The 14,832-nt window shown below is 40.2% G+C and overlaps 1 protein-coding gene across 4 annotated transcripts in view; it reads right to left on the reverse strand.

Moving 5' to 3' along the window:
• The window catches only part of LOC119030519 (ankyrin-1-like), an 80,147-nt gene that overhangs the window by 16,027 nt on the left and 49,288 nt on the right, over nt 1–14,832 (reverse strand). For 3 of the 4 annotated variants that reach the window (XM_037118199.1, XM_037118198.1, XM_037118201.1), the window contains exons 18-36: nt 14,292–14,489; nt 14,061–14,159; nt 13,398–13,496; nt 13,087–13,185; nt 11,815–11,907; nt 11,524–11,596; nt 11,323–11,343; nt 9,852–9,975; nt 9,694–9,757; nt 9,204–9,316; nt 7,342–7,566; nt 6,605–6,759; nt 6,233–6,444; nt 4,772–4,976; nt 4,339–4,435; nt 4,017–4,245; nt 3,465–3,593; nt 1,970–2,089; nt 927–1,011 (exon numbers count right to left, since the gene is read on the reverse strand). In XM_037118199.1, the coding sequence (XP_036974094.1) occupies nt 927–1,011; nt 1,970–2,089; nt 3,465–3,593; nt 4,017–4,245; nt 4,339–4,435; nt 4,772–4,976; nt 6,233–6,444; nt 6,605–6,759; nt 7,342–7,566; nt 9,204–9,316; nt 9,694–9,757; nt 9,852–9,975; nt 11,323–11,343; nt 11,524–11,596; nt 11,815–11,907; nt 13,087–13,185; nt 13,398–13,496; nt 14,061–14,159; nt 14,292–14,489 (2,440 nt within the window). The remainder of the gene's footprint in view (nt 1–926; nt 1,012–1,969; nt 2,090–3,464; nt 3,594–4,016; nt 4,246–4,338; nt 4,436–4,771; nt 4,977–6,232; nt 6,445–6,604; nt 6,760–7,341; nt 7,567–9,203; nt 9,317–9,693; nt 9,758–9,851; nt 9,976–11,322; nt 11,344–11,523; nt 11,597–11,814; nt 11,908–13,086; nt 13,186–13,397; nt 13,497–14,060; nt 14,160–14,291; nt 14,490–14,832) is intronic. The other variant, XM_037118200.1, reaches the window with a different exon arrangement.

Consider the following 14,832-nt stretch of genomic DNA (forward strand, 5'->3'; position numbering starts at 1 on the left):
ATACTTAAATGCTGAAATACTCAAACTTTTGCAATTCGATTTTTGGGTTTCAATAATCTTCTGTGTCCTCAAAGCCTTGATGTTGACTCGAGTTGCTGTTACAATTATTAATATCAATACTTACCTTGACAAAATCATTGCTCTGTTGAAAGAAATAAGCAATACCCACAACATTGTTTTTGTCGAAATAATCTTCAGGGTTAAGCACACCATATGGACAGGGGAGGTCAGAATTTGGGGTTCATTCAGGTGCTAGTCCCACCAATCAAAGTAGCATTCAGTAACCAATACAGAGGGACTGAGGTGCAATGTAGCAGCGCTGTGTCCTTGATAGACAGAAAAGGCCTTTCCCTTTCAACCACCCTGTCATCATTAACGTTTAAAGATCGGCCATCTTGACTCTGTTCAATTACCACAGGCCAATCGATATCAGGACTCCTCTGTCTAGCTCCACTGCGAGGTCCTGCCCATTCCCGGTGCTAAGCTACAATGCTAATGCTAACAGTCTCTGCTGCCATGCCATTGGAAATCGCAGTGGAGACACCAGCGCCATGCAAACCAATCACAAATGTCATTCATCTGTTGTCATAGCTATCAAGACAGTCATGAAAGAAAAGGCTAATTTGCCATATGCCATGGAGCCATTTTGGTCATGTTGGTGACTGCCGATCCTCTTTTGGTCATACATTCAATATGGTTTTCTCTAACTGCACTGCAAAGAACTCTGGGGCATACTGTAGGGCAGTGCATTGCATCCAAGGCTCAGTCTTTGTGCCATGCGTGCACGCGAGACAGTAGGGGGAAATAGAGAGGGCAGAGTAGGAAGCGAAGGGTTTTGGGTAAAAAGGGTCAATGCAACATTCAGTGCCCATCTCCACTGTGTATAAATCAGGAGAGGGCTGAAGTTCAGGCAGAGAAGGACTCACCCACACCCGGCTCGTTCAGTGCACTGTAGCGTTCCCTCAGGGCGAGGGGGGTTAAAGTTCGTCTGCGCTCCTCACTTCCAACGACCTAAAATAAAATAAAACAACAGAATACCTTTAATCCCAAATGTGTAGCCTGCAGGACATTATCGTTTGGTGGACTGCAGGTACATGAATATGAGCATGAAATATATAAGTATACATCTTAATAGACCGGACTTTCATCTACTTCAAAGTGCCCTAACAATTATCGAGTATACAAAGCAAACCTGAATCCACCACACCTTTAAAACACATAATATATGCTTTGGAACTAAATGTCCAAATTGATCATAGTGGGTTTAGTGATACTAAAATAGTCTATTTGTTTTCAATTAGGAGAGCCTCCAACTTAACCCTACCTAGTAAAATTGTCATATCCTTATAAATTACACTGGTGCTTTATGATTTTAATTAAAACAGCAGGTGCTTGTATCCAAAACAATTTATACAAAGATAAATAAACCTCCAAAATACTCATGATAAAAACAAATTTATAGAACAGTTTCGACTAAGAGCACATAGCCTTTTTCTGTTGTATCAAGCTACAGGGATGTTGTGTGTTGACAATAACTGTATTTGACAAACCTATCTTTAGAATACATTAGACAATAATGCAGTTAGCAAATTATTTTTCTCATCTCTACATGATGGCAATGTATATTTAATACAGTTTCTGGGTCAATGTCTGCTAGTATATCTGCTGGTGCCTTTATCTCCAACCTGATTATGCAATACTTTTCATGCTGGTTTTTTGGCAGGGCACTGAAAAAGTACCTGTCCTATCACCTGTAGGCTATTATAGCTGAAAGTATGTCCACAAATAATGTCATCAAAAATCACCTTCATTTCTATTGAACCTTTTAGAATAACTTCATAAACTTCATAAACTTCATATTTGGTCATGTTTCCAGACCTTTGTCTCATCATGCACATGGTTGCCTGGAGATACTCAAGCACAAAGGTTTATGTATGTGTGCTTGCATGGAGTTGTTTACAAACCTTACCTTGACACATGGTGGCATTGTTATGTTAAGGTTACACAGTACATGCTGTGTGTCCTCGTATTTGGTGCACTTCCGCAGAAAGGACAAAAACCCAGCGGCATCCTTGTTGCTATCTCTGACCTGTGATGAATGGAGCGAGTGAAGGAAGGACAGAGGAAGATGGAGAATATGAAGAAAGAAAATGCAGGAAAAGGAGCAAACCAGATAGAGTAGTGGAAGAGAGAGGGAGAACAAAGGTGTAGAAAAAGAGGAAATTAAGAAAGAGACAGCATATGAGAGAAGAAGAGAGAGGGGAAACGGAGCAAGAGAGACAGGATAGGAGGAAAAAAAGCAGATCAAAACGGGTATTAGATCCCTCCACAATGTCTCGAGCATGAGGCGCAGTAACATGGGACGAGAAGCAGGGGGAAACAGGGATGGAAGCAGTCCACAGGCAGGCGAGAGGGAGAGATTTACCTGCACATTTTACCTGGACGTCTGTCAGACCAGACAGTTACAGAGTGACCGTGAGAGAGAGAAAGAGAGACAGTGAGACAGACACGTACAGACAGGCAAGGCCGCAAGATAGGAAGGCAGGCAAAGAAAGTGAGGGAGTCACAGGACATGCAAACAATTACCCCAGTGAGTCGTCAGGTAGAAAGGTAAGTTGTTTGTTGCTTAGTTACGACGTGATGAAGATTTATTTATCAAAATATTCATCTAGCTGTTACTGATCAGTAGTGCGTGTCACACTGACAGACAAACAGATGGATTACCAAACAAAATCAACAATAAAAAAAATTACATAAATATGTTAACAAGACAGACATGAAAAAGGGAACGCACAGTATGAAGTTTTGGCAAGAGAGGAGGTTTAAACAGAAATGAGAAATGACTGAAAGTTAGGCTCAGTAAGAAGTGATTCATCTGTAACCTTGGGACACACTTACAAAACTGTAACGTTACGTATTAGGGAGGTATTCATTATCATGCATTCATCAAAGGTAAATTTGATCAAAATGAAACAGAACGGAACCAAAAAAATCTGGGAAAAATATAGACATTGTTTATCGACAGACATAAACAGATTGAGAAATGTATCAATATATTCAAAATGATCAACATTATTACCATCAGTTTCCCTTCAAACTGCATAAAATTACACTACAGTTTTTACTTTAATCTTAGACTTCAGCTGTTTTCAGTTGAACTTTCTTGGCGCAATGCTGCTGTTATGTTGAATGAGTTAGATAATGAGTTATTTGTATTTTATTAACTATAAATGCTAACGGTGAGACAACTCAGAGACTGGCTGAGAGATATGACAGTGGAAAGCAAACACACAAAAACCACAGTACAAACAGGTTGTTTGGGTGATCAGCAGGAACACTGACTAGCTGGCGAGGGGATCCTTGACACTGAATCCAACGACTGAACGAACAAAACCACAGTACAGTATGAATATGTAGCGAGTGACAGAAGAAGCAGGCATATGAACAGTTAGGTAGAGACAGACCTTGACAGAGACAGGCAGCCTGTTATCTCTGAAAGCCTGGAAGCTGAAGCTGCGGGGCTGCTGGGTGGCCTTCCTGATGGGCACTAGGTTTCCAGAACACTCCAGGTGCAGCGGCATGCCCTCCATCAGCTATGGAGCATTTCATAAAATGGTAAGGGGGACAAAATAAGTCATAACAGCAAGAGAATCTCACAAAGACTAGACTCTTGTAAAACAACCAGAGAGCGGATTGATGTTATAAGACACAAACACCTACTCCTCTGTTCTGCAGAGAACTGTCTCCTTGCAGGATCATGTCTAATAAGATAGGGAGGTTTTGGAAGCAATGCAAGTAAAAAGTGCTTATTTTCTTGCAGTGCATCTTAAAATGCATTTACTAAGTATTACTTCTGAGAAGCTGGAATTAAATTCCTACTAAAACTATTCTTATAGTTATGTGAAATCTTTTTGCCCTGTCAGGGAACTATTTTGAGTTTGCCATGACCCCTACTGCTTGCTATAACACCTTTCCCTTTGTCTGAAGTTAGCAATTTCCTTTGCCCCTGTGCTGACCTCAATGTCTCGACTGCGGGCCACTTCGGTGAAGTTTTCATGCAGCTCCAGTGTTTTATCCATCTTGTCATCTGTCATGCAGTAACAACGCAAGCGTCCTTCTCGCGCCTCGTTCATCTTTGCAAAAATGACAAACTTAGCCATATATGGGACGGACATCAGCTCCCGGTAAAGCAAATTGGCAAAAGTCACTGCCTCCGCTGTGCGTGGACAGTCTGCCAGCCAGAATCTGGTTAAGATAGAAGAAGAGAAAAGAGAAGGTTAAAAGTGTTAGATAGAAACTTGAGTGACATTCAGAGCACGGGAAGAAAAGCTGACTCACCTTGCAGAAACATTGGTGGTAAAGTTGGCACAGTTGTGTGCGTACATCAGCTTGGTGGTTCCAGTGATGTCCTCCCACTGAGCTGGTGCTGTGCCACCTGACATACAACAGCCAGACTGTGTCATTCATGCCTCGATAACCAATGTAACAGAAGCCTCTACACATAATTCTACAGCACATTCTCTGGTATAGCTAGATCCAAAAAATTCAATTTAAAGTCCTGATTATTTTTCTGGTTAAATCAATTAGTTGTCTGGTCAGCTGTCAGAAAATGGTGAAAAATGTCCCCATATAACAACCTCAAATGTCTTGTTGGTCCACTACCATGGTGATTCATTTTACTGTTGACAGTTAATCAATTAATTTTTGTAGCTCTGAAAAAGCCAAACTTCACAGAATCTTTCGTTTTGATATGTTTCCAAATAGATCCTACCAATGACACTGCAGAGGAGGCGCAAGCTGGTGGTGTCACCCTCCCCGGCATCCCGAGGACTCTCCCTCCAGGATGGTGGCAAAGGGATACGCAACCCAATTGGACGGTGAAATTTGCGTCTGCGTGGCTCGATGGTAACCACTGGGCTGAAGGTCGCCTGGTTGCCAAGATGCCGTGTCAGCAGTTCATCTGGGATTGGCTGTGCCTGAGGTGGAAGTGGTGTGGGGAAAAGGTTATTAAAAAGGAGGATGTCAGAACAGATGGTTTAAAGGATATGGAGCTGAAGAAGGCAGGGTATAAAACTCAGGAATAACCACAATACAAAAACTGAAGGAAATATCGGTGGTCTAGAAGGACACGATAGGCAGGAAATAGAAAGTACACAAGGTCAAAACTGGGCAACACGTGCAATAGACTGAAACATCAAACTCGCAGCCATACTCACACATGCACTCAATTCATATTTCAAACCTGACCCAACTCAGATCAGTGCACCAGCTCGGTCAGTGTGGCTCACAACTTAAATCAGGGAACTGAGGAGTGATGAATGGCTGGATAAAAGGAAAACATAAACAGAGCAGCATGAGGCAAAGCAAAAACAAACAAACAAAAAAAAAACTCATGCAAAATTTCCTTAAATAACATCAGTGCTGTGACAAATCAGTGCTTGAAGTGACCCAAAAAAAACCTGAAATGTTGAGCCCATAATCTGTCGTAATCATTCTGTCGTGAAAAACAAAACCAAGTGGAGGTGTTGTGGGAAAAGAGATAGTCAGCATGAGTGTATGAGTTCCCATATGTGTGTCTGTGGGGGTCTGGATGACAGTTAGCCACACATTTGCCAAAAGCTGTGGTTTGGCAGGACAGATGCCACGTGTTGCAAATGCTAATTTAGAAACAGTGCTGTATAGGATGACCAGAGATACTGATACTCCTTACGTCATGTAGCGCAGTTCTTGGCAACGGAACATGCAGAGTGATATAAACCTTATGTCATATACAGTGATTTTATACAACTGTTGAAGTAGCTATTGGTTTCAATTCATTTTCAGCAAAACCAGGTTCACTGTTGTGTTCATGCATAATGTAACTAGATGGAAACCACCTACAAGAAATGTAAGGAAAGAAAATTACATTTGCAACATAAATATAATTTAAAGTAAATGCAGAAAACATGCAAAATGGCTACACAATAAAATTAGAATAAAGCATCCATCAGCAATACAATAAATTCCCTCTAGATGACTACACAACTCTTACATATTCAGGCCTATTTGTCAAACAGAGGGACATCAACTTCAGGATGTAAGATCTGTCAAATCTCAACTCAAAGTGGCTAAACGCAGCACAAACAGACATGCATAGGCTCAAACTTTTTTTAAACTCTGCAATCATTCCTGCTCACTCATATCGTTCTCCCATTACTGTATTCTTGCTCCAAATTTCAGCTCCTCCCCTTACCTGTAGTCCTAGTCTCACTCTCTTGGTGACAGCCGTCTCTGGGAAGATGGCCTCGACGTGGGGAACCAGCTTACTGGTCAGCCGGCCGCCTTCTGGACCAATGAGATCGCTCTCCTGCTGAACGCGGGAAACCACAGCGAAGTAGAGGGGGAAGTCTGTGGAGATGATCCGACGGATTCTCTTTTTCTCCAGCTCCTCTTGACTCTCCAAGTCTAGACACAGTTTTATTACATATGACCAGGTGAGATGGAGTTTACTTTCCATAAAAAATGATCTCCTCCCTGTGCCCTTCTTCTGTCACTTCAGAGTCATATATCAAGATTAAGACTGATGCATGTCTCTCTGACAGCTATCTATTACCATTACACTGACCTTCATCCATGCCATTAAGGATAGTTTCCAGCACTTCGTCACCATAGCGATTGCGGTGTTCCTTCCAGACTGAGCCATTTTCACTGCGGAGGACCACAAGCTCTCGATCCCCTCGGCCCAGTGAGGCAAAGTGGGGGATTTCCACAATTACAGGCCTGTGAAAGAAACATAAAGATTGTGTTTAAACCTGGTTATTGAATGAAGTTTCAGACCTGTTTAACACACAGAGCATCATGGATTTGTTGGATATTAGAAAAAACATGACACACACAAAATGTGATTGGGAATGTTAAAAAAAAAAAAAAAAAGGTTTTGTAGCTTTGTTTATAAAAAGAAAAACAATAATATCCAATGTTGCACTTTTCCATTATTGTTGCGGCGAATATACTATAATTTCCAGTGACTACTTGACATAATTAAACCATTTGAAGTCCACTAGATGGCACTATGAATGTTACTATTTAATTTCAAGTGAAGCATGATAACAGCACATTACTGTCACTGTCAAGTCAATTTTACTTATAGTTTCTGCTAATCATCTTAACCACCCTTTACAACTATTTTACAAATCTTACTTTAATCAAAGTGAAAAATATCTTTGCAGGAACATTTTTGCATGAATAGCCACATGCTGCAAACATAAATCCACTTATCGACTTACAGACAACAAACACAATGTTCTTCACAATCATCATTTTTTTTTTACATGAAGTAAAACTAGTACAACATTTACCCACCCAAGGAATTGCATACTGGAGGGCCCTAGAGAGATGATACGGCTTGCTAGTCCCTCCCCCTCCACGAGTGGGGGAGGCGTGGTCAGTTTCTGAGGTTTGACCAGACGGCAGGTGATGCGTGTTGGGGCAGTGCAGGTTCGAGGAGGAATGATAACTCGCAGGCCGTGGTGTCTGCTGCCTCGCATAGAGCCTCCTCTTGCATCTACCATGAAACTCACCAGGAAGCTGAGAGTGAAAACAGTGATCCCACAAATGGAGAAAAAGGTTCAGACAATTGTGTCATCACATTCAAACTTCATCCGATTATGATCAACATCCACTTAGCATTGAGTCCCACAGGCACATTAAATTCTCTGGCTTTCCCTTCAGCTGAATTTTCTGAATTGATCTGGTTTTTGTCTGAGTGACTCATAAAAGAGACCTCACTTCACTATGAGGGTGCCCTTTTCATTTGATTGTCTCAATACAGCAGGGGAGGACAGGAATGTGGAGTGGCCACTAAGTGTAACAAGAATGACATGAAAAGATTTTAGAGGAGAGCCTCATGCTGTCTGATCCTGCATGAGACAGGATATTTCATACAGGCATTTGTGTGTGTGTGTGTGTGTGTGTGTGTGTGTGTGTGTGTGTGTGTGTGTGTGTGTGTGTGTGTGTGTGCGTGGCAGAGTGACTCTTTCTCCCCTAACACCCTCACTTTATATTCTGTTTATCAGAAGCTGACTCATTGTGCTGTGCATAAATTATGACTAGGCAGACTTAATAAACCTTAATTGCAGTATCTTAATTTTATGCCTTCATGATTATAGTAACCACTTTGATTATCCAGCCCTTCTTGATTAATAACATATTTATGATCACTATTATATTATAGCTTGTCATTATATTGTAACAAATAGCCTACACACAATATGTGCACCAAGTGAGATAATATATCCCCTTGTGAATAAAGATATGTCTCATCTGCAGCCTTTGATTGGAGTCAAGTCCACATCTGCCAACTCAAACCTGTTAAACTGTTGGAGGATCCCCACCTGGATTCAATGTGTGAACTTGGGCACAGTTAAAATAGTTTCTGATAGTCAACAACATATCATCAAGTGACTGTACAAAGACGGACAACATGTCAGCTCCTTGAAAGTAAATCCAAAACATCTCAATCACCCCCAAGTGGCAGGTTGCAGTATAGGTCATAACCCCTCCCCCTTTAACTTCAGTGAAAGTACACCTCAAATACTGCCATTTTACATCCTTTTCATAACACTGACGTGTGTTCAAGTGTTTAGTTTGATTTGTTATCTGATAAAAAACAAGGCAGCGTGAGATCATGACTGACAGCTAAGCCTCTCGTGCTGTCAGGTGTATGGGCGGGAACTCAATCTACTGCCTGACCAGTACTATGAAGACTCTGGTGCCAAAATTACATCACCAGCACAAAATGAGGGATGACTCAGCAAAGTCCAGCATTCTCAGTTGTGAACATGCATTCTTCCTCTAGAAAATTGTGTTTTTTACTGTTAATTATCCATCATACTTACATCAATTATTATTTAATGGAAACAGAACTTTGCAAAATTGCCAAAATAAACAGAAATAAGAACCGTTCCTCTAACACACATCATACATGAGTGTAAATTCAGTGTTCTTTGACGAATTTCCACATATTTTCCCCTTTTATCATCTGTGCTGTTCTTGCATGCTTTCTGTTCTTCAAAAATACATTTTCAATACAGTTAACTCATTGAGTCTGCCAGTATCCGTTCTTTATGAGAAGCCTGGCAAGAGACATCAATGTGTAACATAATTTAACATAAATAAACTAGAAAATGAGGATTAACAAGCAGCAAAGTGGTTTATGAGCTGACCCAGTGTGAATGGGGCTGGCCACAGGGCTGACGTTGTCTGAAGTCTCTGTAGCCGGACTGCTTGGGATAAGAGAGTCTTCGTCATACTCCTTTGGCAGGGGGACGGGGGTGTGCTGAGTTCAGAGAGGAGGAAAAATAGACATGCAGTGAAAATTTGAGAGGCAGTGAAACAACCATGACTGAATAGATTAAAGACAGACAAAAGCAGCAGGGAATGACAGAGAAGAGTCAGAGAGAGAGGAGAAGGTACTAAAATACAGCATAATGAAAGGAGTGTGAGAAATTCGAGGAAATGACAGACAGAAACAGGCAGAGAGTAAATCAGAAAAAGAGGAGACAATCTAATCGAAGCCCAAAGAGGGATAAAAATAAATGTCAGAATATGTTTTTAACATTGAAGGTTCAAATTTATATCTGTCATCAACTGGATAAAAAAAAAAATTGCTTACAAAATGTCAGACATCCTTTCAACATCATGTGTTAAGCCTACCTGATCCAATAGTACAGTCTCTGGGGAGACACACGGGATCCTGGGAATAGCAGGAGAATATGGCCTGTAGAAGAGGAAGTGAGAATAGTGTATAGTAAGAGTACAGCTGGGTATTATTCTGCCAAATTAAAAATACTGAAAATAAAATCAAAACTCACGTGGTACCCATGCCACCCTCAAAGTCTCTAAGGGTTTTCTTTGGAGAAAGGAAGTCATCATCTTGGTCCTTGAAGTCATCAAGCTTGAGATAGCGTGCTCCATCCATCCCAAGCAACTCATCTCCTGTAGGCAAAAATAAAGTGGTGAGAAAGGTGGAAGAGGAGCAAAGAGGAAAAACGAAAAACTGGCAAAGAATAGGTTTGCACAAAAGAGAGAAAAGGACACGACCAGGGGAAAACAGGGGAAAATAATGCTGATCTCAGTTCTCAAGTCACAAAATACTCTGCCAATGGAATTCACCTTTTTCCCCCAATGTGTATTGTTATATTGTTTTGCTATGAGTGACAGTATCTTAAAACTGTGGCTGATGCCTCCACTTGAATCAAAATAATGTCACTTGGTTCAATTCTCCACAGATGAAAGTCGTAACACCACCATCCTTCCCATCCCTTTACCTTCATGAAACTACAGAAAAACATGGCGCAAAGCAATCTGAAATATTTTACTCTAAGCGATGGAGTCAGACCAACAACAACCAGAGCCGATGGAAACCAAAAGAAGTGAAAGAAGAGGACTGGTAAGACAGTGAAGATTAACACGGTTTAGGACACTGCATGGACAGCAAACTGCAAGGCACCTGGTGACAGCTTTATAGTGAGCATGCCCATTAAAGATGAAATCACATGTGGTGATGGTTGTTTTCTGTGTAGGAGAAAATACCTCAATTATTAAGGAGGAATGGTATTGAAATCATAATCATAACAACAATAGTAAACTATAAACCACTTGACATGACAAAGCTGCTCACAGACAATTAAATATTCAGTAGGACAAGCTGCACAGGTAGACAAAAAATGTTAAAGAAGAAGCAAAACAATACAATTAAACAAGTACAACAAGAACAAAATAGATTACAATGGAGCTTGCATGTTAAAATGCTGTTATATTTACACTGATTTAATTTAAAGGAAAAAAGACAACTGCTTGAACAGCAACTGTACGCGTTGTTCGCAGGTGGGTGTCACAGCTGGGCCACAGCATGTGTGTAATCAGCTTTTGATCAATTAGGCAGTAAATGGTAGGAGAACTCATTTTCAAAATAGCTGGATTTGGATGGGAGCCATTTGTCTCTTAAATACTGGAGTTCTGTCAGTAATGATTTCCACGGACAGATGTGCATTGAACGCTGGTAAAAGGAAAATGTTGTGACTTCATGCTGATGAAAAACTGACAAATTTTTTCTTTTCAAATAAATCTCTGAGCGAGAGGGAGAGGAAAAGAGAACAACGATAGAAGAGATAAAGACAGAGAGGAGCAGACAGGGCTGCAGTTGAGATCAGAGTCAGACGAACTGATTAGAAAAGACAATTAGTGACACACAGAGAAAATGAGAAAAGGGCATTTGGCAATGAAGGCACAAGTTCACGAGTCACCCGACCGGACAAGCCAGAGATACAGACACACTCCTACCTAAGGTAAGCTGGGCAACCCCTAAAAAAACAAATGGAAAAAAGGTGTCATAAACAGTCATACACTTATTGAAATTCATGGTGGCACTGTGATGTGTCAGTGTACCTCCCATACAGTCATCATCGAACAAATCAGAGCTGAAAATTAACTATCAAAGATGTACAGTTGATTTATTTAAAATAATCACAATGGATAGCCTACCTTCATCCTCTGAAACATCCAAAATCTCATCTACTGTCTCAGGGAAACTCATCCGATGCTTCTCTGTAGTGATCTGTGAGGAGCAGACGGAGGGTGCAAGATATAGTGGAGACAGAGGAAGGAGAGCGATGGAGAGAAGCGAGAGGGGAACAGGTAGAAAATGCAGGTGAGGAAGCTAAACTTCATAAAAACAAGACATTCGTTTGATTGAACATCTGAGTCATGGCGCCTCAAGGATATTTATTTGCGTATTGGTGTAACCATGTGAACCATGCATGATGTGTTGCTCACCGTGGAGACCGACTCCTCGGTAACCAGTTTCAGCACATCGATGACAGAGATATAACCCAGCCGCTTGGCAATACCCAGGGGAGATGTCCCATTCTATACAGAGAAAGATGAGTAACATCATGCAAAATATTCCAATAGATGTTTCTGTTCAATAGTCATTTTGATACAATTTCTGTTGATAAATATTTTTTTTTAATATTCTTATCTACAGAGTTTGCAGAAATGTGCAAAAAGAAAGACTGTTCCTTAAAAATATAATAAAGATTGTGAATTAATAACTTTACAATGTTTGTGGGGTCTGAAATTATTGTTTTATTTATCTCTGTATAAGAAATCTGATGGTTTGTTCCAGCGTCTAACAAGGTTTGTGAGCCAACAGGATAGTACCACTGGTATCATGTGGTACCTGTGTTTCGTCAGCAATCAACCATCTCGATAGTTGCCAGTTTGTGGAAAAAATGCAAGAATGGTTGAGTTCTACAGTATGCGCCCGTCATACTGTACAGCCCTAATGTTAGCTAACTAGTGTTAGCCACATTACCATTAGCTAGCATTAGCGTTAACGTTTGCTAGCTTGCGTTAGCAATGTTAGCTTGCAAACAACAGCAGTGTTGTAGCGTGAAAGCAGCTGAAGGTGGGAGATGGAATGCCACATTTAGTGGCTTTACCATCTTCAAAACCAAAAAAAGTTTGTTATATGGTGTGCATACATACTTTTTCAAGCGGAAAAACTAAACTGATGTTCAAACCTACAGACTGTGTTGTGTTATTGTAGCTTTGGTAATGCGATTTCTCTCCATATGGAATTAGCAATTACACACATGTAATATACACATTGCAAACATATCATACAGAATCATACAGACGGAAAGGGGGTTCTCGTGTATATCATACAATACAATGATAGATATTACAGTAAAGTACTGATAATCTTATTTTAAAAAATATGGGATGGTGTTAACATTGGACATTATATCGAATGTTTCTGATCATGATGTTCATATGAACGTATGCCCCTGTGCACCATTCCAGGACCTTGGAACCACTGAACTTGAATTGTGTATTTTACTGGTTATATTAAAAGATTTCAGTCAACCCACCTGAATCACATTAGTAGGTATTGTCTCAGAGGGAGGCCTTCAAATAATCCTTATTTATTTCATCATTATCAATAGGACACATGTTTTTTTAAGTGCTAGACTATGATATAGCAATTAGAATAACCATGACCTGGACAACTGAGAACATGGTGTAGGATATGGGGTTGCTCACCGAAGTAATCTCATTGGGCTGGGCTCCATGTTTCAACAGCAGGGTGACAATATCTGTATGGCCTTGCTGAGCTGCCTGGTGCAGAGGGGTGTAGCCCATCTGGGGAAAAAAAGAAAAGAAGATGGTCAGACTAAAAAAGAGACTAAGAGACATTACTATTCAAAACTATACCGGTGTCGCTCCAGCCATTCTGCTCATGCTGGATAACATATCACTGGAGGCAAAACATCAAGGGTCTAACAAGTGAATAAAACATAAATGCAGTCAGATTTGCTGAGACATATTATACAGGTGACATAGATATAGTTTACCCTTGTCTTGCTGTTCACTTGGGCCTGCTGCTGCAGAAGGAACTTCACCATCTTGATGTTGCCATAGTGACAGGCCACATGAAGGGGTGTGTAGCCCATCTGGGACAAGGAGAGAGAGACAGTTGTTGCTCATCAATGCTTGTGTACAAATTCTTATAATCAGGAGAATGCAACATTTTATAAAGGCAGCAAACATTAAACAAGCTCAGAAATGATAATATATTAATCTACAAGATAAATCACCTACTTTTAGGTTACATTTTTATATTGTCTTTTTAGTTGCTTGGTAGATTTAATATAAAGCTTACATTTCTAAAACATCTGATAAGCTAGTGTAAAAAGACCACATGCTGTAAAATTGAATATTCATATATTATCATTAATATTATATGATATTAAATTGCGATCCACGTATTCATTGCCAGATGAACCCTTAGTTCTTGAAGAGGCAAGACCTTGCAATCTTTACACTTAATGAATGAATTATGTAGAGAAAATTATCAATAAGAGAATAGCCTTATTACTATGACAACATAGTGTAGGTCTGACCCATCTGATTCTAAAAACCAAAGGTTGATTTTTCAGTGTAATCTTTAAGGAGAGACGCCAGCTAATAATATCGTTTCTATAATTCCATGTACCAGTGGAGGTGGTTTAACTTACCCGTGAGGCAGCATAAATGGAGGCTCCTTGTTTGACCAGTGTGTCAGCGATTCCCACATGACCTTCCTGAGCCACAAGATGCAGTGGGGTCAATCCATTCTACAAGACAGAATGGACCAGACACATGAAAATTTAGCTTTTCCAACAGCATTTTCAAGATTCTCTTAAAAATTACTATATTTTTCGAAGGTGATTTAAAAAAAAGCATTTCACTACATTGTATTTCTGTACCTTGTTTCCCAGATTCACGTTGGCCTGTTTGGAGATGAGCAGGGCAACAATATCAGGTCGCCCCTCTTGTGAAGCCAGGTGCAGGGGCGTGATGCCTTGGAGGGACTCGGCATTGGGCGTCGCCCCATTCTGCAGCAGACAACTGGCCACTTCCATCTGGTTCTGCTTGGCTGCTATGTGAAGGGGAGTGTAGCCATTCTGTGGCAAGAGACAGGGACATTAATCCATTGTTTATCTTAACACCGTTCATATCTAATTTTAGATTAAAACTAACTAAAAGCTGTCACGTGCATCAGGGCACATCACACACTCTTTTGTTTTGGTATGTGTGTCAGTGGCATGCTGTTTGGGTCTTTCACAATAATTTATCGACTTGTCAAATGTTTAATATTCATTGAATCACAATTATTATTGTCTTGATATTCAACTTTTAGTTATTTTTTTTATATTTTATACATTTAAGATATTCTAGTATTCCAATATACTAATAACACTTAAATGTTCATACTGTATACTTGCATTATTATGCTATAATATAACT

The sequence above is a fragment of the Acanthopagrus latus genome, chromosome 12 (genome assembly GCF_904848185.1).
Source record: "Acanthopagrus latus isolate v.2019 chromosome 12, fAcaLat1.1, whole genome shotgun sequence".
Classification (NCBI taxonomy): Eukaryota; Metazoa; Chordata; class Actinopteri; order Spariformes; family Sparidae; genus Acanthopagrus; species Acanthopagrus latus.